The sequence below is a fragment of the Ochlerotatus camptorhynchus genome, unplaced genomic scaffold (assembly GCF_037179485.1).
Source record: "Ochlerotatus camptorhynchus isolate MF236.1 unplaced genomic scaffold, CSIRO-AGI_Acam_v1.1 ptg000313l, whole genome shotgun sequence".
In the NCBI taxonomy this organism is placed as follows: Eukaryota; Metazoa; Arthropoda; class Insecta; order Diptera; family Culicidae; genus Ochlerotatus; species Ochlerotatus camptorhynchus.
Window position 1 is genome coordinate 1,634,340 of NW_027040801.1, and position 24,327 is coordinate 1,658,666.

Below are 24,327 nucleotides of genomic sequence, written 5' to 3' on the forward strand. Positions count from 1 at the left end.
GCATCTTCTCGTAGAGCTTCCGTGCCCGAGTTTTAGCCGTCGATTGTTGCCGCTCATCGCGGTTTGGGAAGTTCTGTACCTTGTATGTATGTAGTCCAGCTATCTTTTTTGCATTCTGGACGTAGCTCTGCGACATGCCGATCTTTTTAGCCAAATCACGGATTGAGACGTTGGGATTTGCTTTAATCATCCGCTTCACCTTTCCCTCCGTCTTTTTGTCCTCCGGTCCCGGTTTTCTTCCAGCTCCTTTGCCGTGGTCCAACGTCAACCGCTCCTGGAGCCGCTTCAACACTCTGGAGACGGTTGAATGGTGAATGTTCAACATTTTTCCCAACTGCCGGTGCGACAGGTCAGGAAATTCCAGGTGTTTGGAAACTCGCGTTGGTTCACCTCCATTTTCGTTGAATCGAAAAACACGACTTCGAGTTTGACAGCATGTATACAATACACATCAATGAGAAAGTGTGCAAAATTTGGTTGATTTTTACCCAATGGTAAAAAAGTTATGCCCTGTTGAATGTGTCGCAATAATTTCGTGTTCGCCCTTTAATAGTGGAACCCATGAGAAACCAACGCATTCCACTATTATAGGAACCAAAGCTAGCAAGCCCCACGTACTGGAACAGTGTTCCTATTAATGGAGGACAATCTTTCTAAAATTTTATGCAATTTTATTACATTGTAATATTTTTCTATCAAAATGGAAGTTGAAAGCTATAGATTGACGTATAAAAACTGTGTGTACATCGTATATTTACTTTTTAATTGATAAATTGGCTTAGTACCTCCACTACTGGCTCACCCACCCTAATCATTTTATGAAACTATTTGTTTTTTCGTCCCTTGTTATTTACTTTGCCCCCTCCCCCCCTCTCGTTGATCTATTTGAGTGATATCGGATATAAAATTAAAATACTATTTGAACAGCCTTAATGATAGATTGACAAACATGAGAGGACTGAACAATTGTCCTTAGACAAATTTTGTGAATTTTAAGATAATCAATTCTTAAGATCTAGGATATTGACACTTCTGTAACACCTCATGAATAGAAAAAAACATAACCCTAGGACCTAGAAAACTAAGAAAAATCTTATTGTTCTGGAACGAGGAAAATTTTCCAAGATGGAATATTAACGGACATGTATAATTTTGCAGCCCTCTAGGCCTTAAAGCCTTAGAGATTTTTCACGATTTTTTTTAATCCTGAGTCTTTGATTTCAAGATCTTTAAGACAAACAAATTAAGAAAATTGTGCACCCTGAAATAATTTTCGATATTTTGAACATGTAGAAGTAGAATGTATTATCACAGTCCTAAAAAAATTGAAATGCTTCTGAAACATAGAGAACATTTTATGATCTTGGAAGTGGAAATTGTTTTAAAATCTGGATTACAAGTCCGGGAAAAATACAATACTATTTAATGGTCTTAGAAAAGGACTCAAGATTCTGCGATACGAGGCCTGCCGTTTCCGAGTTAAGTCGGTCTATTTGAGTGATGTAGGAAAAAGCCTTAAGATTTGTTGAAAAATATCGAATACGTCATATTTGAAACGTTCTGCGGGATCCAAAATGGCCATATTTTAGCTCAACTTTTCAGTCTGACCATAGTATTAAGCTCATAAAATGATAATTTTAAAGGATCATTAATTTCAACCATTTATCTAGAAGTCGGAGTTTAAGTCATACAGCGACTCCGACTCTGACTCCTCAGCTCGTTAAACTTCTTCCGAGTCCGATTCCTTGACTCCACGTCTACGCAAAAGGGATTTACAGTCGATTCTGCCATGAGCGATAAATTCAGAGTCTATTAAACAAGCAGACTTGATTCGCTGTTTTTACCAGACGAAATCCTCTTTCGAAAGATTATGAATAAACTAAAAACAAGTCCATTCAAAACCTTGCGAAAACCAGTCTCGTATTCCATGCCTAGATTACCGCCACCACCAACAGTGCTGTGTGCTCCTCTGACCATAATTGGTATTCATGTCATTGGAGAACGAGTTTTCGAAATTACAATCAATATCCATACGGCAGCGCGGTGGCGACAGCGTGTCACTCTCATTGCCAGTCACCATCAACTCTGACCGTAGACCGCAGGTTGTTGTCCACTCACCAACGTACACCCCATTCAAATTGATTCGCTATTGGGCGGGTGGCGGTGGAACGGCGGCCGAGACGTACGGACAGCACTCGAAAAAAAAGCTCATCGGCTGTCGTTATTATTACGTGCAAAGACCAATATGTGTTGAGTACCTAGTAGTCATACAACAAATGAAGCAATGCATTAAACGAAAATGCACACGCACATGGCCTCACTTTAACACATACAAAAACACAAAAACAAACAATAACATAACATTGTTCACAGAGTTGTTGCTACAGGCCATTGTACGGACAACGACCAAAACGTGTTATCTACCACCAATGCACCAATGCAGTCAACAAAATGTGTACGTGTGGCCGAACGGGAGGCAACATTAATGAACCTCATTTTCGCGGAGGTGAACCTCCCAAGTGAAATGTCGGATTCCCAAATGGAGTTGCTGAAAGCAAAACAAAAAAACAATAATTGGCACATGTTTATGATGAAGCTTTGGCCTGTTTTCTTTGCCCCGTTGGGTTTTGAACTTTTTCACTCTGCACTGGTGTATTTTCTCGCCGATCTATGCGATTGATTAATTTTGCTGACCTTGCTTCATAAACTTACAAGATCTTGTTTGTGTGTTGATTACTTTCCTATCTCTATGTCCGATTATTTTTATTTTTTTTCTTTGTTTATTTCTTTCAGCAAGCGACGTCTGGATGTGGCGTCGTTGCGGATGGTCTACTTCCACGATCAGACGGTGGCCGTCGTCGAGCTGGGACCGGAGAAGAAACTGATCGGATGCGAGTTGATTGAAATCTAGTGAGTATGGTGGTTGTGTTTTGATTGAATATCACTTGTTCAGTTTCTGTCTTGATGTTTTATTTTTCAATAATGCCCATTTGAGGTTCGTTGCTTATTGTTGTATGGAAAGCGTTATTGTTTTTTTTTATCTCTGCACTCCAGATAGGGTTTTTGATCTAATTTCCGTTTTACAAAGCAGATGAACGGGTTTGATCAAAAAAGGGGAATATTTCTGTCAAAGATTCTAAATTTATTCACCTTTCCATACGTACCGTTGAATTTGATAAAGAGTCACAAATTGTTGAGCTATTGTTTAAAATCCAATACTGCTTCTTGATTCTAAATTCGTCCTACGAGTTTCAATTCCGTCCTAACCCATTGAAACGCCATTAGATTTTCTTCGTCCTACGGATAAACGTAGAAAAGGGGGAGCGCTTCTTTTGTTTAGGGAACAATGAGCATACATATTCATACAATGCGCTCTAATAGGATTTATGTTGTAGCTAATGAACTAACGCATCGGAACAATCCTATTATTGATTTTTGCACGGTGAAATCATGGATATTATTGATCTTTTCTGATCGATAGAACGGACATGAGCGATTACGACGAAATAGCGCTCTACCCTATGAATATTTTGAATCCAAATTCCCAAATGAATGTATTCTGTTGATATTTTTATTTCAATCAATGCGGCGCACAGAGGAGTAACTAAGACACGAACCTGGTCAAAATTAATTTCTGCTGTTTTGGCGATTATGAGTGAACTATCGTTTCCAATTTAGCTGAAATTTAGCACAGTCATTCCTTTTTAGTAAAAATGTAATTTTATGTTATAAATTCTTCATATCGGGTCACGACTACTTTTCCAACAGGGCCTGTGTAAAAACAGTACTAATGAGTTAAAATATAAATCGCTACATCAACGCCCTGGACTATTGGATCCCCCCCGCCTGGATACCGCGGATCTCCGTCTGACATGGACACCACGAGCGACGCAGCGGGCGACGCGGACGGCTTCGACGCCTCGGATCGTTATGATATCCGGCACTCCGCTAATCTGAGTCACGAAAGTGTCGACTCGGCAACCGCCTTTCCGAAGCCAGCTTTACCGGAGCCCGTCAACTCTCTGACTCAATGGAACATTAATGGGTTTCTCCAGCACGATATTGACCAGCCTGTTAACCCGAGTGGCAGTCAAAACCGTGACAACGCCGAGTCTACCATCTTGTACCCCACGCCTGCACTGCCCAAGCCGGTGAACCTTGTTCTCCAGTGGAATATAAACGGATTCCATGGCCCCCTAGGGGAATTGGAGCTCCTCTGCCAAAGCGATGCCCCCTGGATAATCGCTCTACAAGGGGTCAACAAAGTCACAACCGACCAACTCAATCGTTCGCTGGGCGGGAGATACGATTGGAGTTACAAGCGCTGCGCCAATTTCAGGCACTCCGTGGCCATCGGGGTGCTTAGGAGCATTCCACACGAAGTTCTTGACCTCCAAACTGACCTGCCAATCGTCGGCGTCCGCCTTAAGAACGCCACTAACTTAGATATCGGCTGTGCGTACCTGCCCTGCGGACGGATAGCCAATCTGGATAGAGACTTAAGTGCAGTTATTTCCAAGTTTCCGGAACCGCGGCTTTTCGTCGGCGACATCAACGGGCACCATCCGGACTGGGGCAGCCCTCGCCCAGATCCCAGAGGTTCTATCCTGGCGAGCATTTTTGAGAGAGAGGACTTGGTGGTGCTGAACGATGGCGCTCCCACCTTTTTTAATGGACGGCACACCACCGCGATCGACATTGCCACTGCCAGCCGATCTATAGTGGACAGGGCACAATGGAATATCAGTACCGACATGCACGGTAGTGACCACTACCCGATCCGCATACAGCTTTCCGTAGGTGCGATTCCCCCAACGACACGGAGACCCAGGTGGCGCTTCGAGGAAGCCGACGCTCTCTTTAAGCAACGCGAACCGAACGACATCTCCAGCTTCACGGAAGTACTCTACGACGCTGCAACACTATCCATCCCAAGGACTAGTAGCGTACCCGGGCGAAAAGCCCTACGTTGGTGGAACGAGGATACCAAATGTGCGGTAAAAGCGCGACACAAAGCCTTACGCCGGCTTAAGCGCCTAGCCTTAGACGATCCTGGTAGGGAGGAAGCACTGAAGGTCTACCGAGAACGCCATCTCTCGTGCAGACAGGTGATCCGTGACGCAAAGCGATCCAGCTGGATGGATTTCCTGGATTCAATCGACGAATCCCAATCGTCGAGCGACTTGTAGAATCGCGTCAACGCTCTGAGTGGCAAGCGGCGGTCTACTCCACCTACTATCCAAGCTCATGGCACCACGATCTCAGAACCGAAGGACATCGCTGACAATTTAGGGAACTATTTTGCCGGCCTGTCCACTGTCAGTGGCTACAACAGCGATTTCGTCCAGCGCGTCAAACCTTCCACAAGCAGCATTCGTGACCTGCGAATTCCACCCGATGTCCCTTCCCTCCAGATCAACGATGCTCTTACCTTCCGGGAGCTTCAGTTTGCCCTCAGCAGCAGTACAGGTAAATCAGCCGGGCCGGACGAGATTGGATACCCGGTGTTAAAAAACCTCTCCCTCGACGGAAAAACGAGGCTACTCGCCCTCTTCAACGACCTATGGCTCACTGACTCGTATCCGGACCTCTGGAAACAAAGCCTGGTAGTGCCCATTCCGAAGAACAACGCGGCGAGTGGAGAAGCCTCCTCCTTTAGGCCGATTGCGCTCACTTGCTGCGCGGCAAAAGTGATGGAGAGAATGGTAAATCGTCGACTTAGGCAGTTCCTGGAGTCTAACAGTCTCCTTGACGAACGGCAGCATGCATTCCGGCAAGGACATGGCTCCTCCACTTACTTTGCAGCCCTCGGGAATGTACTCAAGGAAGCCCAGGACAACGGTCACCATGCGGAGTTAGTATCCCTTGATATTTCTAAGGCGTTCAACAGGACGTGGACGCCTGGCGTCATCAGGCAGCTCATCGGCTGGGGCCTGAAAGGCCACATCACGCACTTTGTACGGAATTTCCTCCTTGATCGTACCTTCCAGGTGTCGGGAACACTCGATCGGATCCGTTCCCCGAGGAAACTGGAGTGCCCCAGGGATCCGTCATAGCGGTTACGCTATTCCTGGTGGCAATGAACGGGGTGTTCAGCCGACTGCCCAAGAACGTGCACGTAATCGTCTATGCCGATGACATACTCATCGTCGTAACGGGACGAACGACTAAACGGACCAGGAATATTGCCCAAGCAGCTGTCTCCGCCGTCTGCAGGTGGGCGCTTTCTGTTGGTTTCCAGCTCTCCGCTCCAAAGAGTGTACGGTGCCATATCTGCCATCTGATTCGGGGACCACCGATCACCATCCAGGACCATCCAATTCCGCTTAAGGTGATACTCTAAGGAAGCCTTAGCGTGAAACTTCAAAGGCACAAATGTCAGCTTCCACAAAACATACAAATTTGAAATTGCTACTCTCTGTTTGTAGTAGCACAGCAAACAAGGAGTAGCAATTTCAAATTTGTATGTTTTGTGGAAATTGACATTTGTGCCTTTAAAGTTTCACGCTAAGGCTTCCTTAAGAAAACAGTACGTGTTCTGGGGGTAGTTCTGGATCGGACTCTAAGTTTCGACCAGCACTTCAGATCGGTGAAAGAAAACTGTCGTAGCCGTATCAACATCGTCAGGACAATCTCATAATGAACGGGAATTTTGTTCGTTTGTGATCGACCTAGCTGTGGTTGCACTTCATGATGGCGTTCGCCAGGGTTGCTTGAGAACTCGACCAATCCGGAGGAGGAACTTCCGATTTCAGCGGGAACATTCGCACTTGCGACGGGTGGCAGTCCTTGGTGGTGAATGCAGTCAGCAGCAGATCCTCGGACGGCATACGGGTGTCCAGTCTACCATCTGGACCATGGCGGTACCCTCGGTGATCTTCAGGAACTTTATCCTGACCGAGATCCTGACAACATTTCCATACAGGCAGAACAGATTGAACAGCTTATCGGTGTTGGGTGTGTTGTTATTGAGTCCGTAGACCATCATCATTGCGCCCTGTTGCTGTGTCGGTTGAATGAAGTTGACTGGTCCGTTTCGGGTCAGCGGTGCGTCCTTCATCAGTCCGACGTGTATTCCGGCCGGTGTTGGTTTCCAGTTTTCCGACGGATGATACTCGGGCGGTGCAAATCCGTTTTCTTTGCCGGCTCCTAGAAGGGCTGGTTGACTTATGATTGACGTTCGTTGTGCGGGGTCGGCCTTCCGTCGAAGATGGAAGGATCGTGTAGCAACGGAGCTCGTCCGTTGCAGGCATCCTTGGAGACGGATGCATCCAGTGTGTAGTCCCAACGGGAGTCCGTGTCGTTTTTGAAAACATTGAAAAACAAAACAAAAACAAGAGCTGTTAAAATACCGGGTTGCCAAACAAGTCATTATTCACAAGCAAATAAAAGTCAGTTCAATGACTTCTTGGCACTGCCCGTACAGCTGCGGCACACTGAGGTACACTGAGAAAAATGTGTGCGCAAAATAAGTGTGTAGAGTGACCACCCCTTGGCTTTCGATTGGCTTTAAATGGATCATTGGCCACATTGGTCACTCTCAGAACCACAGGAATGTTGGGGACAATTGCATTGTTACATCAAAGGAAGCCTTGGGCTTTCTTCATGGTTTTTCATGATCAGAGGGAACGTCATTTGAATGCATTTTTTCAGTCTAGTAATTACTTGGGATTTTTGGGGAAAACATAACTAATGGGATTTTTTTGAGTTTGCAAAGATAGATTAAATAGATGGGAATGGATCAGGGAATGGATTGGATGTGAGCAGAGCTGGTAGTGCTGATGCGATATAATAGTAGTGACTTTAGTGACTAAAATTACGGAAATAGTGACCAAATAGTGACTTTTAAATATTAAATAAGTAACCAATAGTGACAATTCCTCTAATTATATCGAAATTCTTTACGGAATCTCCTATGAAGAGCACTTGAAGCGATTTGAATAATTTCCTTTTGATTACGTTATACGAATAGCAATTTCCAGATTTTCCCGGACTCATCCAATCATCATAGAATTCTCTCAATTATATTGGAATTATTTCCAGAATTGTTTCAGAGCTGAATTTTGCATCTTTAATAGTTTAAACAATAATCAAAAGCAACGCTCGTATGTGTCAGTCTCAGGGCTGGATTTTTCACCTCCGCTCAAGCCTGCAACCAGGTTTAACTATATTGATAAACCTGGTTTAAGATTTCAGCGGAGGTGAAGAAATCGACCCTCAGAGCACTTAATTTTACATGAGACTTTCGTAGTCTGTACTTTGGTATTCTTCTCTCAAATGGCTTGGTGTCATTCCACGAATTCATTTAAAATTGTTTTAAGATGTCATTTGACTTTTTTCGAAGACTACAAATCAAGAAGACTGGCAACTGTTCCCTTCTCCCATACAAATGCCAAACGTCACTGATAACAGCGCCTCTGTCAATCAAAGGTGGAGCTTTGAAGCAGAAGTGTTAGTGAGACTGTTCATAAACAGTGACTGTGTGTGTGACCTAATGTCCCCGAAACGAATAATCATAACACGGTACTCGTTGTTCTTTTTTTTTGCTCTACACAATTTTATGGCAATCCCAGCAAACCGGTGGTTTTCCAACTCCAAACCGAAAAACTTGTCATGGTGGATCAAGTAGAGGATTGAAATTCGGATCGATACCTAGTGAAACTAACTTTTACTTGTGAACGAAGAACCGAAATATTGTTTATTTTGCCTGTTGGAAGCAATCAATTATAAGGAATTGGCAGCTTCCACCACCATTGAGGTAACTACCGTCATTCGGAAGCTGCTGAAAATTCAAGGATTCAAAAAGAAGAAATATCCGGTACCTACATCACGATCCAACGGAAGGCAGAGCAGGATCTAATGTTGGAGAAAACTGAAAATGAAAGGTTGAAGAACTACAATTCCAAACGGTACGCATTGATAAAGAATATATTTCGATTTTAGATGTTGTCAGAACATGAAACCTCTTGATAGTGATAATCTGTATCCTTAACTAATTCTTAGAATCGACCGACCCCTTTCATAGAATGATAACAGTATCAGATTGGCCAGTGACATTCAAATGGTCAGCGAGAACCGTGCCAAGTTGCCGAGCGACACAACTTAAAACCCCCACTGTGGCCAGGTGCCAAATCCGTGCGGAACGTGTATGCAATTTACTAATGCACTATACGAATGCCCATAAATGCATCACTAAAGGGCTTAGGAAAAATGGAAGATAATGATCGCGGAAGGTCCCTCCATAATTTTGAATGGCATCATTGCCATAGTTTTAATTTGCAAAACAAATTTACTTGCGCATCTGATCAATTTCAGCTGGAATTTTACTCGTCAGCATAAAGCAAAGAAAGAAACGTTTCAATTTATTTCGACAATCATAACAAAACCAATAATTCACAGCTATTGATTTCTACCTATGTGTGTGAATGCACTTGTGAATTAACACACACCATCATACACTGGTTCCACTTTTGCTCAGAAGAGGCGTTGCCGTTACTGTCTCCTGATTTTTGGCAGAGTTGCCAGTCTTCTTGGTTTGTAGTCTTCGCTTTTTTAAGTTGTTGATAATTCTTCAAAGACTTCTGAAAATCTAGCACAGACAAATACCCTTGAAAAGTTTCCTAGATTTAGAATTTATTTTTAAAGATAGGAGGACAACAACAGATATGCATATTTTGTCATAACTACTTCCTTAGTGCCAAGCACTCAATTTAAAAATAGTGTTGATATTTTTCCATTTCACTTTATTTTAGTTGTGAAAAAGTGACTTTAGTAACTATTTTTAGGGAAATAGTAACTTCAGTGACTTTTTGGTGTGCAAAGTGACTTTTTAGTGACTAAATTCAAAATAGTGACAAAGCTCCAAAACAAAGTAGAATAACAACCCGATATCATCTAGATAACAAGTCTTGTTATCCCAGATATCATTTTGTTTTCAATTGTTATCGCATAACTTATTTAGTTATCAGCCTTGATCAATTTTGCTATCAGTTGTTATCATGAAAAATTCACTATATATTTATTAACGATGCAAGGTTAGTTCAAAACTTTAAATATTGTTCGCATTGAAACAATAAAAAACAGTGCTTTTAATCCCTAATCATATTTCAGTTATCAGCATAAGGCTTTGATATCAAAATGAAAAAATGATTTGAAATTTATGGAATAAATTTGTATGGAATTTGTTATCAAGATATTATCAATGATAACAAAATAAGTTTTTTTTGTGATATCCAACGAGCAATTTTTGTTATTGTTTTTGTTATGTTGGCTGTTAATTCAACCATAATGATAACATATTCAGTTATCAAAAAGTGATAACCGGGTAATAGAACTTGTTATCAATTTGATATTTTACTTTGCTCGGGCTACCAGCCCTGTGTGAGGCGTATTACAAATTTTCAGAGGGATACGAGTCTGATCGCGAAGAGGATATGTGTCCAAGGTGAAACATCTGCTGCAACAATATTAACCTAAGCTCAAGTGTAGAAAACGGTGCCAAACCGAATAGGTCGAAACCAATGAGGTGGCACCTCTAGCTCTACTAATAACAAGTAGCCATAGCGAGCATAGGCCATCCCACGCTCTAGGCCCGCTTAGATTGATATGTGATCACGTTTTTATGCTAGCTACGAAAAGAAGGCGGCTTGTCAGGCCCTTGGTCGAAACTGCACTTAAGGAGGAATGGGCCGTTGCGATGGAATAGGATTCGCAATATTGAGCATGAGCATGAGCATGATTGACCGCCCACGGTTGCTACTCTGTTATTACCAGACCAGCTGTAATTACACAGAGAACCAATAGACGATGCTTGGGACTAGCAATCATCATCAATGTGTAAAAACTGGTGATCTCAAACTAGGCAATACCAGCGCCGGCCGCGCCCGAACACAAGTCAAGAAAGGAAGGGGTAGGAATGTGTTGACGTGACACTCGCTTCAATGGAAGCCGAGAACACCTCTGCACTTCCACGAGGAATCACTGGGATATTGGGTAATAAGGTTGGGTTTGCAGCAGGATTCGTTTTGGTAAACGATAAGCTGAATTGATGTCCTAACAATCATATAACGCGAAGAAGCTTGGCATTGAACCCACGGTCTTCTGCTCAGTAAGCAAAAACGTTTGCCACTAGGCAGACGAGCTCCTTTTTAATCATCGAGTTGCTGTTATTACCATGTAGTCATGTTAACAAATAAAACGATTGACGAATCTTGAATGTGGATGGGCTTGAGATTAAACTCATGATGTTCTGCTCAGTAAGCAAAACCGGTTGCTCTAAGGCCACCAAGCCCCTCATATCACATTGTAGCGTTACTCAAGCTTTTATAACTATTCAAACCCGGCACCGACGACAACGAAAAGTTTTACAAAATACACGACAAACAAGCGATCTTACCATACATTGTTAATATGAAAGGACCTGGAACCGCGTTTTTCTGCTCGGTAAGCACGCCACTGCAACCGACGACCTTTGAAATCCTAAAACTAAAAGCTGCGAAAGAGTACTTATGCCTTCATTAAGATCCACTTTCACGCATGGTTCAGGCAATCATAACAAGCTATGACCGACTACGACAGCGACTACGACGGCGCCTACGACAACGACAACAGCGAATTTGTAACTTACCATTTGTCTAGGATAAACACCTTTGCCCGGCATCTCCACTGGTTCTTCATGTCCGCTATCTGTCACTGTTTGCAAAAATATCTAATAGCAATTACCTTTGTTGTAATACTTCCTGCATTGTCATGGTCATCTGGGAGGAGGGTCACATCTAGTGCTTTCCCCAAGAACCGTCCACCAGCTACCGCCCGTCCAGTCTTGGGCGTATCCAGCGAGGCATCCTTCAGCTTACTCACAATCTCCGACACTCGCTGGGAACTTTTTGAAATTTTTCGCTAATTTCGTGAAACTAATGGAACTAAACTCCCCTGAAATTTCCCTTGTTTCTGTAACTTTACTTAACTTAATTGAAATGCTACCGAACTGTCCATATAAGTTTCTGAAGTTCTCGGATCTTCCCTTAAGTTCCATAGACTTTTATGAAGTTCTCTGTGAAGTTTTCGAAGTTAATCAGAAATTTCAGGAACCTCTTTAGGCTTCCGCAGCGAAATAATTAATATAGTTCTATGATTTTCGCTGAAGTTGTCAAGATTTGCCTGAAGTTCAAATCATCGAAACTAATTCATAACTTCTTCAATAGTCTAGAGTTTCCTGATGTTTTTAAAACTGCCAAAAATATTTCACAATTTCCTTAAAATTCTCTATACTGCCCTGATCGTCCTCGAAGTACTCGGAACTTCACCGAATATAATGAAACCATTTAAAAGTATCTAAATTTCTCTGGAATTTCATGAAAATATCGGTGCTTGCAATACTTACTGGAACTTCGTTGAAACTCTAATCCACTTAGTTTAATTTTTGAAATTTTTTAGATCTTGAAATTTCCACCCTTGAAATACTCTCACATTTTCCGGATGTTAATATAATTTGTATTGCGTTCCAGAAATTTTCTCTGAAAAAAAACTGAAGCTTCCGAAAATTCCCCTTTAATTCTATGATCTGTTTTGATGTTCTTGGAGCTTCCCTAAAGCTCGCAATTCTAATGAAGATCTCGGTTCTGCTTTTAAAATAAATGGAATTCTCGGAAACACCTTTAAACTTCCCTGGAATTCTCTGGATTTTCGTGAAGTTCCTGAAATATTTCTGAAGTTTTCATAAATTTTCTGAAGATCTCTGTACTGAATTTCTCGGAATATCTTAAGGGTTCTCGATTTTATTTCAGCACATTATGGAATTATCCTGAATTTCACGCTTATAGATTTTTAAACCAATCCAATAGTCTGGACTTAAATTTCGGGGCATACATACATACATTTATTTGTACAACATCACATTTAAGATAAGACATAATCAACAATAGTACGCCACAATACTCGGTTTGCGGCTGCCGCTCTCCATCCTCGGTCATGCCCAATGCTCGCTAGATCACGCTCTACCTGGTCCGCCCATCGTGCTCTCTGTGTCTTCTTGTGCCAACCGGATCAGTAGCGAACACCAGCTTTGCAGGGTTGTTGTCCGGCATTCTTGCAACATGCCCTGCCCACCGCATCCTTTCGGCTTTGGCCACCTTCTGGATGCTGGGTTCGCCATAGAGTGCTGCGAGCTCGTGGTTCATTCTTCGCCGCCACTCACCGTTCTCCTGCACACCACCGAAGATCGTCCTTAGCACACGTCGCTCGAAAACTCCGAGTGCTTGCAGGTCCTCCTCGAGCATAGTCCATGTCTCGTGTCCATAGAGGACCACCGGTCTTATTAGCGTTCTGTACATGGTACATTTGGTGCGGGGGTGAATCTTTTTTGACCGTAGTTTCTTCTGGAGCCCGTAGTAGGCACGACTTCCACTGATGATGCGCCTTCGTATTTCACGACTCACATTGTTGTCAGTTGTCAGTAAGGATCCAAGATAAACTAATTCCTCCACTACCTCGAAAGTATCCCAGTCTATCGTGACATTACTTCCTAGACGAATCCTGTCATGTTCGGTTCCGCCTACTAGCATGTACTTTGTTTTTGACGCACTCCTTCCACTTCTCCGGTAGCTGTTCTGTTTCCCAGATCCTGACTATCATCCGGTGCAGGCAGGTGGCCAACTTTTCTGGGCCCATCTTGATGAGTTCGGCTGCGATACCATCCTTACCAGCTGCTTTGTTGTTTTTGAGCTACTGAATGGAGCCCATAACTTCCCTCAGCGTGGGAGTTGGATCAGTTCTGTCCTCTGCTGCACTGACGTAGTCGTTTCCTCCATTGCGCTGGTCTCCCGTGCCTACGTTCTCCTCGCCATTCACGTGCGCACCGAAGTGCTGCTTCCACCTTTCAATCACCTCACGTCCGTCCGTCAAGAGGCTCCCGTCCTTATCCTTGCACATTTCGGCTCGCGGCATGCGTTGAGCTTCTGGTAGAACTTCCGTGTTTCTTGGGAACGGCACAGCAGTTCCATTTCCTCGCACTCCGCTTCTTCCAGGCGGCGTTTTTTCTCCCGAAAGATGCGGGTCTGCTGTTTCCGCTTCTGTTTATACCGTTCCACGTTCTGTCGGGTTCCATGCTGCAGCATTACCGCCCGCGCTGCGTTCTTCTCCTCCAAAATCGCTCTGCACTCCTCGTCGAACCATTCATTCCATCGACTTCTTTCCACGTACCCGATGGTGCTCTCGGCTGCGTCGTTGATGGCTGCTTTTACTGTACTCCAGCAGTCCTCTAGAGGGGGTACATCGAGTTCGCCCTCCTCTGGCAACGCTGCCTCGAGATTCTGCGCGTATGCTAAGGCGACATCCGGTTGCTTCAGTCGCTCTAGGTTGTACCGTGGCGGGCGTCGGTACCGTACATTGTTGATGACGGAAATTTTTGGGCGCAGTTTGACCATCCCCAGGTAGTGGTCAGAGTCGATGTTAGCGCCACGATAGGTCCTGACGTCGATAATGTCGGAGAAGTGCCGTCCATCAATCAGAACGTGGTCGATTTGTGATTCCGTCTGCTGTGGTGATCTCCAGGTGTAACGATAGGGGAGGTGGTGTTGGAAGAAGGTGCTACGTATGGCCATGTTCTTGGAGGCGGCGAAATCGATGGGTCGTTCCCGTTCGTCAGCTGGTGGGCGCTGAACTTTCCAATCGTCGGTCTGAATTCCTCCTCCTGGCCTACCTGAGCGTTTAGGTCTCCTATGATGATCTTGACGTCGTGGCTTGGGCAGCGATCGTACTCGCGGTCGAGCTGCGCGTAAAATGCGTCCTTGTCATCATCAGTGCTTCCGGAGTGAGGGCTGTGCACGTTGATTATGCTTAAGTTGAAGAATCGGCCCTTGATCCTCAACCTGCACATTCTTTCGTCGATCGGCCACCAACCGATCACGCGCTTCTGCATTTCGCCCATCACGATGAAAGCTGTGCCCAGCTCGCGTGTGTTGCCGCAACTCTGGTACATGGTATGATTACCTCTGAACATTCGCACCATAGATCCTGTCCAACACACCTCCTGCAGCGCTACGATGCCGAATCCACGGTCCTTCAGTAGATTGGCGAGTATTCGGGTGCTCCCGATGAAATTTAGAGATCGACAGTTCCACGTGCCGAGTTTCCAATCGCAAGTCCTATTTCGTCGCTGGGGTCATTGCCGTTGGTCTCGGTTCGTATTCCTCTGTTGCTGATTTTCCGTTGCAATGCTTTTTTTACGGCTGGCTCGCAGGGCCTGACACCAACTCCCTAACTTTCCGGAGGACCAGGGTGCACAGTTGTGCTTAGAGTCCTTCACTGGCACTCGGACGTAGATCAGCCGCCCCTAACATGGGAACAGACGCTGTTGTGAGCCGCTCCTCCTGGAGAACAGACGGTCAGGCTTGCCGAACCCCCCCTTCCCTGTCAGCCTATGACCAAAGTTCCCACCGGGGTTGGTTACCCGATCTTCCCTAAGGCTGCTCACAGTTCCCGGCCGGTACCACGGGGAGGTAGGGATAGGAGTTGCTGGGAAGAGGCTAGTGATCTCAATGGGATCTGTATTGCGCATTACCCAGCATTAACCGACCTCTCGGGGCCTTCCGCTTAAGATCTCTGGAATTCCCGAAAGATCTCTAGATCTAGTTTTCTGAGATAAATAGTACTTCTTAAAAGTTTCCACAATTTTGCTAGTACGAAACTTCAAGACATTAAAAATGTTGTGATCTTAAAATGAAGTAAAGCTGTTTCTTTAAAACTGGTTGTCATGTCTAAAAAACGTTTGCGTTAATTTTTGTTGTTGTTGTTTTACAAAAAGTACATATTTTCAACGCATTTTATAAATAGCGTTCTTATTATAATCCTGGAAATTATCCGCCAAAGTTATGGAAAAAAAAAACCTGGAGAACTCAGGGAACTTTATTTAGCCAAATGAGTGGACACCCTGTAGATAGAGAAAGACGATTAAACGTCAAAAGACTCTATATAAGTTTTATGTTCGTATGGCAAGTATTAATTTCACTGGGAATAGAGGAGAAACTACCGGACCGTATAATGAAAATAGACTAGTTTGCTTTAAGCTCACGAGTCAACTGAACTCTTCCGTATATTTTGTTTATCTTTTTATGCTGCCAGCAGTGCTGCCAGTTGGGCGTAAACAAAACATCGCAGCGTCACTTGACAGCTTGACGCTGTGATAAATGCGCCGGTATGCCACAATTCTTCCCCTTTTAAACAGGCTATCAATTCAAAATTTGACCTTCGTCAACCACAATCAATTCAAAATACTCATATTAATAATCATAACAGAAGTCTTCAAGTTTCTTCTCCTTCTTATTTCTCTTCGACCTTCTGGGTTCCTCCGTCACTGTCACTTCCTGATGTTTCCTTTTTCTTCCCCCACTCGGGGCCTTCAACTCCTCACTACCGATGTCGTCTGCTCCACTGTCACTAACATCCACCCTCGTGGTACTGTCCGGCTCGCAGTTCGTAACTGTCCTAGGCGTTTTCACAGTGACAATAATATTCGGGTACTCCCAGACGACCTCTCGGTAAGGCCTAATTTGTGAACGATGCGCCATCGCGCCTACGCTTCCAATTTGTACCTGGAATACATTGTGAGAGTACTTTTTAATAAAGATTGCTTTTAACCATCTTGAATGAAGGGAAGGATTGTGGTTCTTATACCACACTTCATCTCCAGCCTTCAGTTTATCAATAGCATCCTGTGAATGCCTCGGGATTGTCCCGACCAACTCTTGTTGGATGATTTCATCCGCAGGCTGTGGTAAAGCTAGTTGCTTCTTGTAATGTTTTTTTGGGTTTACCAAGTCCAAAAGAGTCTTTGGCGTATATGAAAATATTCTTTCAGACGGAAAATGCCCGTCGCTAGTCAGGTTGTAATTTCTGAAGTTAAACAAAAAAAAGGTTTATCTGATCCTCCATATCTAATAGTGCAATATTTGGTTCCAATAGGAATGTCTTAAGTACTTCCTTTACTGTTCTCACTAATCTCTCAGCTTGTCCATTGCTCGAAGGGTGGTAAGGGGGACTTTTCATTACCCTGACACCTTGCCTCTCAAGAAAACTTATAAAACCATGCGAATTGAAAGGAGGACCGTTGTCCGACACTAAAACATCAGGTAAACCGAAACGCGCAAAAAACGCCACTAGTTTTTTTAATACCCTATTACAATCTGTTCCTTGCTTCATCCACTCCACTTCAATCCACTTAGAAAAACTGTCAACTATCAACAGATAAGTACGATGCTCAAAAAAGAAGAAATCCACATGGATTCTACTGAAAGGCCTTGTTGTCGGTGTCCATTTAGACTTATCCTTCGTTTCCTTGTAAGCAGCCATGCCATTGCAGGCATCACAGCCTGTCACATATCTTTCAATGTCGCTATTGATGCCGAACCAATAGACCATGCGTCTCGCTAACTGTTTCATTTTCACTATACCAGCATGGTTGTTATGCAAAAGTACCAGTATTTGCCTTTGATGCACTTTCGGTATAATCACCCTATCTGCATAAAGTAGGCATCCATCCACTAATTCCAGGTCCTGCTGATTTGCGTAAACATCCGCAAAACGCTTGTCCACTCTATCAGGCCAACCATTGAGCATAAACCATTTAATTTTCTGCAAAAATTCGTCATCCTTAGTACTTTCTGCTATCATTTTCGAATCCATGGGTATATCCTTCCCAAAATTTATGCTTTTAATCGCAGCTGCATCCAAATCTTCAGGAACATTCTGCTGTAAGGGGAATCTTGAACAAAAGTCTGCATTTCCCAGCTTATTTGAAGGTCTATAAATGATGTTGAAATCATATATTGCTAAGTCCAAAATAAACCTCTGGAGTCTGGTAACATAAATCGAGTTTTTACCCGCCTTGCCAAAAATTCCAACCAATGGCTTATGATCTGTGTAAACCGTAAAAGGTTGCCCATAAAGATACTTATGAAACTTTTTGATGGTACATACTAGCGCTAACGCCTCCAAATGCAAAATAGGATATTTCTTTTGTGCCTGATTTAGTGAAAAAGATGTGAAACTTATTGGTTTCTCAATTTCATCCACCACGTGAGCTATTAACCCCCTAGACCATAGCTTGACGCATCCGTGACAACCACTATTGGTTTCTTTGGGTCATAAAATTCTAAAAGGTTTGCCTTCAACAATGACGCTTTACCGTCCTCAAATGCCCTTTGGCAGTTGTCATCCCAGATGTACTTCACGTTGCTCTTCAATAAATTGTATAAATGGTATAGTTTAGATGATAAATGTGGAATGAATTTATGATAATAATTAATTAAACCCAGGAAAGATTTTAATTCAGATTCATTTCCCGGCGCCTTTGCTTTTTCAATGGTGGAAATTTTGTCTGGACAGGGCATCAGCCCCCTCTCACTTATGATGTGCCCCAGATATGTGAGTTCTGTCACAAAAAACTTGCATTTTTCAAAATTTACCTTAATGTTAGCTTTTGCTAACCTCTCCAAAACCATTATAAGCTTGCTCTTGCATTCCTCCAGTGTTTTTCCTGCAATCAAGACATCATCTAGGTAGCATGACACATTTGCAATCCCTTCCAACACTTTATCCATTACCTGCTGAAAAATAGACGCACTGGAAGACGCACCTTGCGGTAATCTATTGTAAGTATACAAGCCTTTCATAGTATTAATCACCACAAACTTTTTGGATCTTTCTGTCAGTTCTAATTGAGTATAAGCACCTTCCAAATCAAGTGCACAGAAAAAATTGCATCCCGCCAAATTCGCAAAAATGTCTTGTGCTGTTGGTAACGGATAAGTGTTCGGTACGATAGACTTATTAATCGATACTTTGCAATCAATAACCAGTCGTATATCATTATTTTTCTTCATCACAATAATAATGGGTGATGCCCAATCACTGGTATCTATAGGTGTAATGACCCTTTCTTTTTCTAATTTGTCCAGATATTCATCCACCCTGTCCCTTAATCTATATGGCACCTCATAAGCCTTTTTAAAAATGGGTGCCTCATCCCTGAGCACTAATTCTGCTTTAAAACCCTTAATTGGTTTACAGAAATCTTTCTCAAACACATTAAAGAAACGTTTCCTTAAATCTGTCACACCATTACCACCATACTCCTGATTTAAATTGTTGATTATCAACGATTCAGTGAAGAAATTCCTCCAATTGGGATAAAAAACATCAAGCCAAGTTCGACCCAATAACGGAAAAAAATCGTTTTCACAGTCCAGCACTAACAAAGGCATAGACTTCTTCTTTCCATTGAATTCTACCTCGACCATTGCTTCCCCCATGATTTTCAGTTTAGCTCCGTTTACAACAATAAGCTGTTTCCCATATCCACTCAAAGGATTGTCAAATTTAGCCAAATATCTCCTCCTACTAATAACAGAAACGGAAGAACCACAATCTACTTCCATTTCCAGGTCTTTACCTTCCACATTCACTTGTACTAAACAAGGATTACTTATTTTATTAATGGACGAAACCAACAAGCATTGTAAATCACCTGAATCGCTTTCCTCTTCCTCCGACTCGTCCGTGCGCATCCGTTCGAGCAGCTCTGTGATGTGCCTATCCGCTGAAGGTCCCGGCCTATATGAATCGACCAGATTCACCGCATCTCTGTGAAGGTTTTTCAGTTTGAAACACTTTTTCTTGATGTGACCTTTCATACCACAAAAATGGCATATCGTCTCTGAATAATCCGGCCGATGCCCCTGCTTGAACCTTTGCCCATATCTGAATTCACCGGAACTCGTTGTAGGATTTCTCCCTCCGTTCCTTTGCGGCGTCGTATGGTAAGGCGTGTAACCCAAACGGCTTCTTACCGGCCCCCTGCTGTTGCCTGCCTCCTGGTGCGCTAACTCGTATGTCCTTTCCCATTTCCTTTGCGCGTATCCCTTGCCAATGGCTCCTACCAAACCCTCATTTTTAAGACCATCCGCCGTTCCGGCATTTGCCTTAGCCACCTCCCACGTGGCTATTAACTTTTCAGCATTTGCTAAGGATAATTTTTCCTCGCTTAACAGCCTTTGTCTAAGGCTTTTGTCCTTTATCCCTGCTATAATGCGATCCAGTATGGCGACATTTTTAAAATTTTCAAAGCCGCAAAATTCGGCCTGCAATTTAAGGGACAAAACGAAATCTTCCGTGGTCTCGTCTGGATTTTGAACCCTGGTGCTAAATTTATACCTTTGTACTAAATCAGGATCTATTTTATCTAGACGACTTTTGAGTTTGGCAACCAAATCGTCAAAAGCCGCCTGTTCAAAATTTCCCGCCGGATAAAGAAGCTTGATTTCTTCGAACATGACTGGCCCGCTCAACGTAACGAAATAGGCCATCCTGTCTTCATCCTTCACTTTGTTTACCCGGAAGAAATATTTCAAACGAGTAAACCAATCGTTGAAGGAGGTTCCACGACGATATGGTTCAATCGTAAAGGCCACGTTAGAAGAACTCATTTTTCTTTTTCTTTTTTTTTTTATATGTAAGGAAAGTTTTTAAAAGCACACTATTCGTTCCCCAATAAAATGGCTAAAAAGAAAATGACTGCAGTCAGCACAATATGGTCATTACCCAATACCAGAAAGGAAAGGAGAAAAAAATGGAACCTAATTGAAAGGTACTTCCAACAAAGGATAAAGAAACAAAAGGTTTTCCACTCACCGACCGAAAACAAAATGTCTTTGCCGACCTTCAGCCGACCTTTTCAAACAAGCGCCGGATATCCTGGCACCGGAGTAGAGTCACCGGCTATGCAGTTCTTTGCCTACGCTGAGAATCCTCTTCCGCCTTGGAGAAGTGTTTTATCACTGGCCCCGTAAGGGAAACTCACCCTCCGTTCCGGCAAGTCTCGTGATATGGTCACTCCGGATGGATTTAGCGGCCACTATCCAGTTTTAATTTACCTGCCGAACCTTTATCAAATGAAAGAAAAAAAAACTCTCTTATAATTTTGATCAACACAAAAAAAAACTCTTCCAAACCACTTCTGGTCACCCTATTTATAAAACCGTATAAAGAAAAACACCTAAACAAAAGCGCGTCTAGCAAATCCTGTCTCTCTCCCGGCAGTCACCGGCACGCTGTGAACAATGGCGATTCCCGCCGACAAAAGGTTTTCACACTTCAGTTTGTCCACTTTTCACTCTACTTACGGTTCTTTTGCCTCCGCTAAAACCCGAAAAATACCGGCGGCTTTTACCTCGGCTAAACTAGTCCCTCCTGGGAAAGAAAATATCTCTCCGCTTGATGACCACTATGCCTCCGTATGCACCCGCCGATGTTGTACACACTCGATGCTGCTGGCGTACTTTTTTTTTTTCTGCACGAATAGCACTGCGGTTTCACTTTTCACCAAATCGCACGCGAAAACAAAAAGGTGAAGGGAATCGTTTCCTACCCGTCGCCACTTTTATGTTCGTATGGCAAGTATTAATTTCACTGGGAATAGAGGAGAAACTACCGGACCGTATAATGAAAATAGACTAGTTTGCTTTAAGCTCACGAGTCAACTGAACTCTTCCGTATATTTTGTTTATCTTTTTATGCTGCCAGCAGTGCTGCCAGTTGGGCGTAAACAAAACATCGCAGCGTCACTTGACAGCTTGACGCTGTGATAAATGCGCCGGTATGCCACAATAAGGTCGTCAACTTTGAATTGTTCAAAAATTAGAACAAAATGTGGTCCTATCCTACACACTGCAAGAAGAATGATCAATCTTGAAAATTGATTGAAAATTCACGTTAAAAAATGTTTAATGTTAAGAAAAAGTGACTTTATTGACTTGGTCTTAAAAAAGGAGACCGTCACTAAAAACTGACTCGCTACCAGCCCTGGGAAAGTATTATTATTTGTATCTCTGCCCTCCAGATTTGAATATTTTGAAATCAAATTCTAAAATGCATTTTGGAGCAGAAGCTGCTTAGAATGCTCTTCAATTATGGTACCGGAATTTTCAAGTTTATTCTGTTGATATTTTTATTTAAAACAAAACTTGAGTTTGGAGCTTCGAATATGCAGAGCCCTGGTACTGAGGAATTTTAGATTTCATGTAAAGCCTGAGAGTTTTAAGTAGAATTTCAAAGAGGAGTATAACCAACAATCAATTCGAAACTAACGATTTTAAAATGGCTCATTACTTGACTAGCCTATTGGTTCCAAGCAAATCGATTAACGTACCCCATTCTAGTCGAAATTCTAGTACTACACTATGCTTGTTTTGATTTGCTATGAAAGTTTGACAGATAAAATGAGGGGTTCGTGGATTTTCATATGTTTCGAGGGGTGCATCGATAAGCTTGGGACCGAAGATAATACCAAAAAGTTGAGCACGTTTCTTCGGGACCTTATAGTCTTAGAGTTACCTCTATGGAAGTACCATAGAGGTAACTCTAAGACTAGAAGTTCCCGAAGAAACGTGCTCAACATTTTGGCTCAGCTCTGGTACTTTCTTCGGTCCCAGGCTAATCGATGCACCCCTCGAAACATAAAAAAAATCAACTAACCCCTCATTTTATATCTCAAACTTTCATAGCGAATCAAAACAAACATTGTGTAGTACTAGAATTTTGACTAGAATGGGGTACGTTAATCGCTTGCTTGGGACCAACAGGCTAGTCAAGTAGTGAGCCAATTTAAAATCGTTAGTTTCGTATTGATTGTTGGTATAACCTCCGTGAAATTCAGAGGATAATTCCAAGGGCATCCTGAGAATAATTTCATGCATTTTTTTGGAGAAAACGAAACCGGAGCATAACCCAAGTAACAATTCAAGCTGAACAGTAAGAACAAAAGCTGATTATTGGTTAATTTAAGGTGTACAAAGCTGATTAACAGCAGGCTGAATATATAGTTGATTAGTAGTGCATGTTGTATTCGCATAATTCAACCTCAATAAGTTAGCTGATCTAAAGATTGAACAAGCCTTATTTTAGCTTAACACTACTCCACAAATCAGCCATGCACTACAAACATTTTGATAGCCTAATTGGTTAAATGTACCCAAGTAACAATTTGATGCTTAACAAGTGTTGTTCAACCGATTTTAGTTCAGCCTTAGTTTGAATAATTGTTGTACATAGACCACGTTAACCTTTGTTCAGCTTTTAAACATCCAAATCTGGTGATTTTAATCAGCTGAAAGCTTAACAGTTATATAAATTATAAGCTTTTTAAGGCATTAAATAACAGTCTTTTCAAACATTTGTTCAGCAAGGTGCTGATTAATTGGATGTACATATTTATATTATTATTATAAATCTAAAAATTACCTTTGCATTTCGGGATTCGAACCGGCAGTCGTTGATTCACAGGCATTAATCATACCTACTGGACCACTCAAGCATATGTGTGGCAAAAGGTATGATCATTATTGTAAACAACAATTGGTGACAGTATAATATTCCTCTCATTTTTAAGTGTAGTTAACACAATGTGGACACAAGTGCCCGATTTATTTCGATGTTCATGTGGAAGCTATTTAAGTGCCATAATTGAGTTATATATTTGAAATGCTGTTTGAAAATGCAGCGCAATATAGCAATTAAAACACAGAAATACAAATGTTAATACTTCCTATGTCGTCACAGCCCACTTCTACCTGGAGCTATTCCTCAAAAGCTCCTCTACCTTGTCTCTACTTCTGCCGCTGCTTGGGATTAGAAAGGTAGGCTGTCATTTTAGAAGAACTAAAATGCCGAAAATGCAACGAGTGGCACTGACTACCCAAGTAACAATTCAAGCTGAACAGTAAGAACAAAAGCTGAGTAATTGATGGTATGCTCCCCTCGAGATCGTCAAGTCGACGATGACAGGAGCACATATCGTGGTAGGGGTAAACAATAGTTGCAATTTCCAAACCTACGACTGGATGCCTTCCTTCAAATAACAACTGAAGTGCGGTAAAAAATCGGTAGAACTGTTTCAAACACACAGTTGGTACTTGAGCGGGTCGGTTTTCATCTCTTTTTGCCAGTGGTGGCGGGGGGGGGGGGACCCCTCACCATCCCTCTCCAAAGGGGGAGTTTGGTGAAGAGAGATGAAAAAACCGATTTGTACCTTCCTTAAAAGTTGTCCTAGCTCGCTATTCTAATGTCTATATGCAATCTTCACACTGCCGTACTCTAACGGAACTATCAACTCTATGCTTTCATCTACTCCATCGATCGTATACAAATTACCACTACAGTCTGTTATTTGAAATTAGCATCTTCAACTATACTTTGAATTACTATTCGTGGCTTTACATCATTTAAAATTGAGTTAAAAGTTAGCTAATTGAATGTGTTTATAAAAAATCCAAAAAC

The 24,327-nt window shown here is 42.6% G+C and overlaps 1 protein-coding gene across 1 annotated transcript in view; it reads left to right on the plus strand.

The window, feature by feature from the left end:
- Positions 1 to 24,327, plus strand: part of LOC135707499 (group 3 secretory phospholipase A2) — an 81,728-nt gene that overhangs the window by 55,626 nt on the left and 1,775 nt on the right. Inside the window, exon 3 of the mRNA XM_065229344.1 lies at positions 2,794 to 2,910. Within this exon, the coding sequence (XP_065085416.1) occupies positions 2,794 to 2,910 (117 nt within the window). The remainder of the gene's footprint in view (positions 1 to 2,793; positions 2,911 to 24,327) is intronic.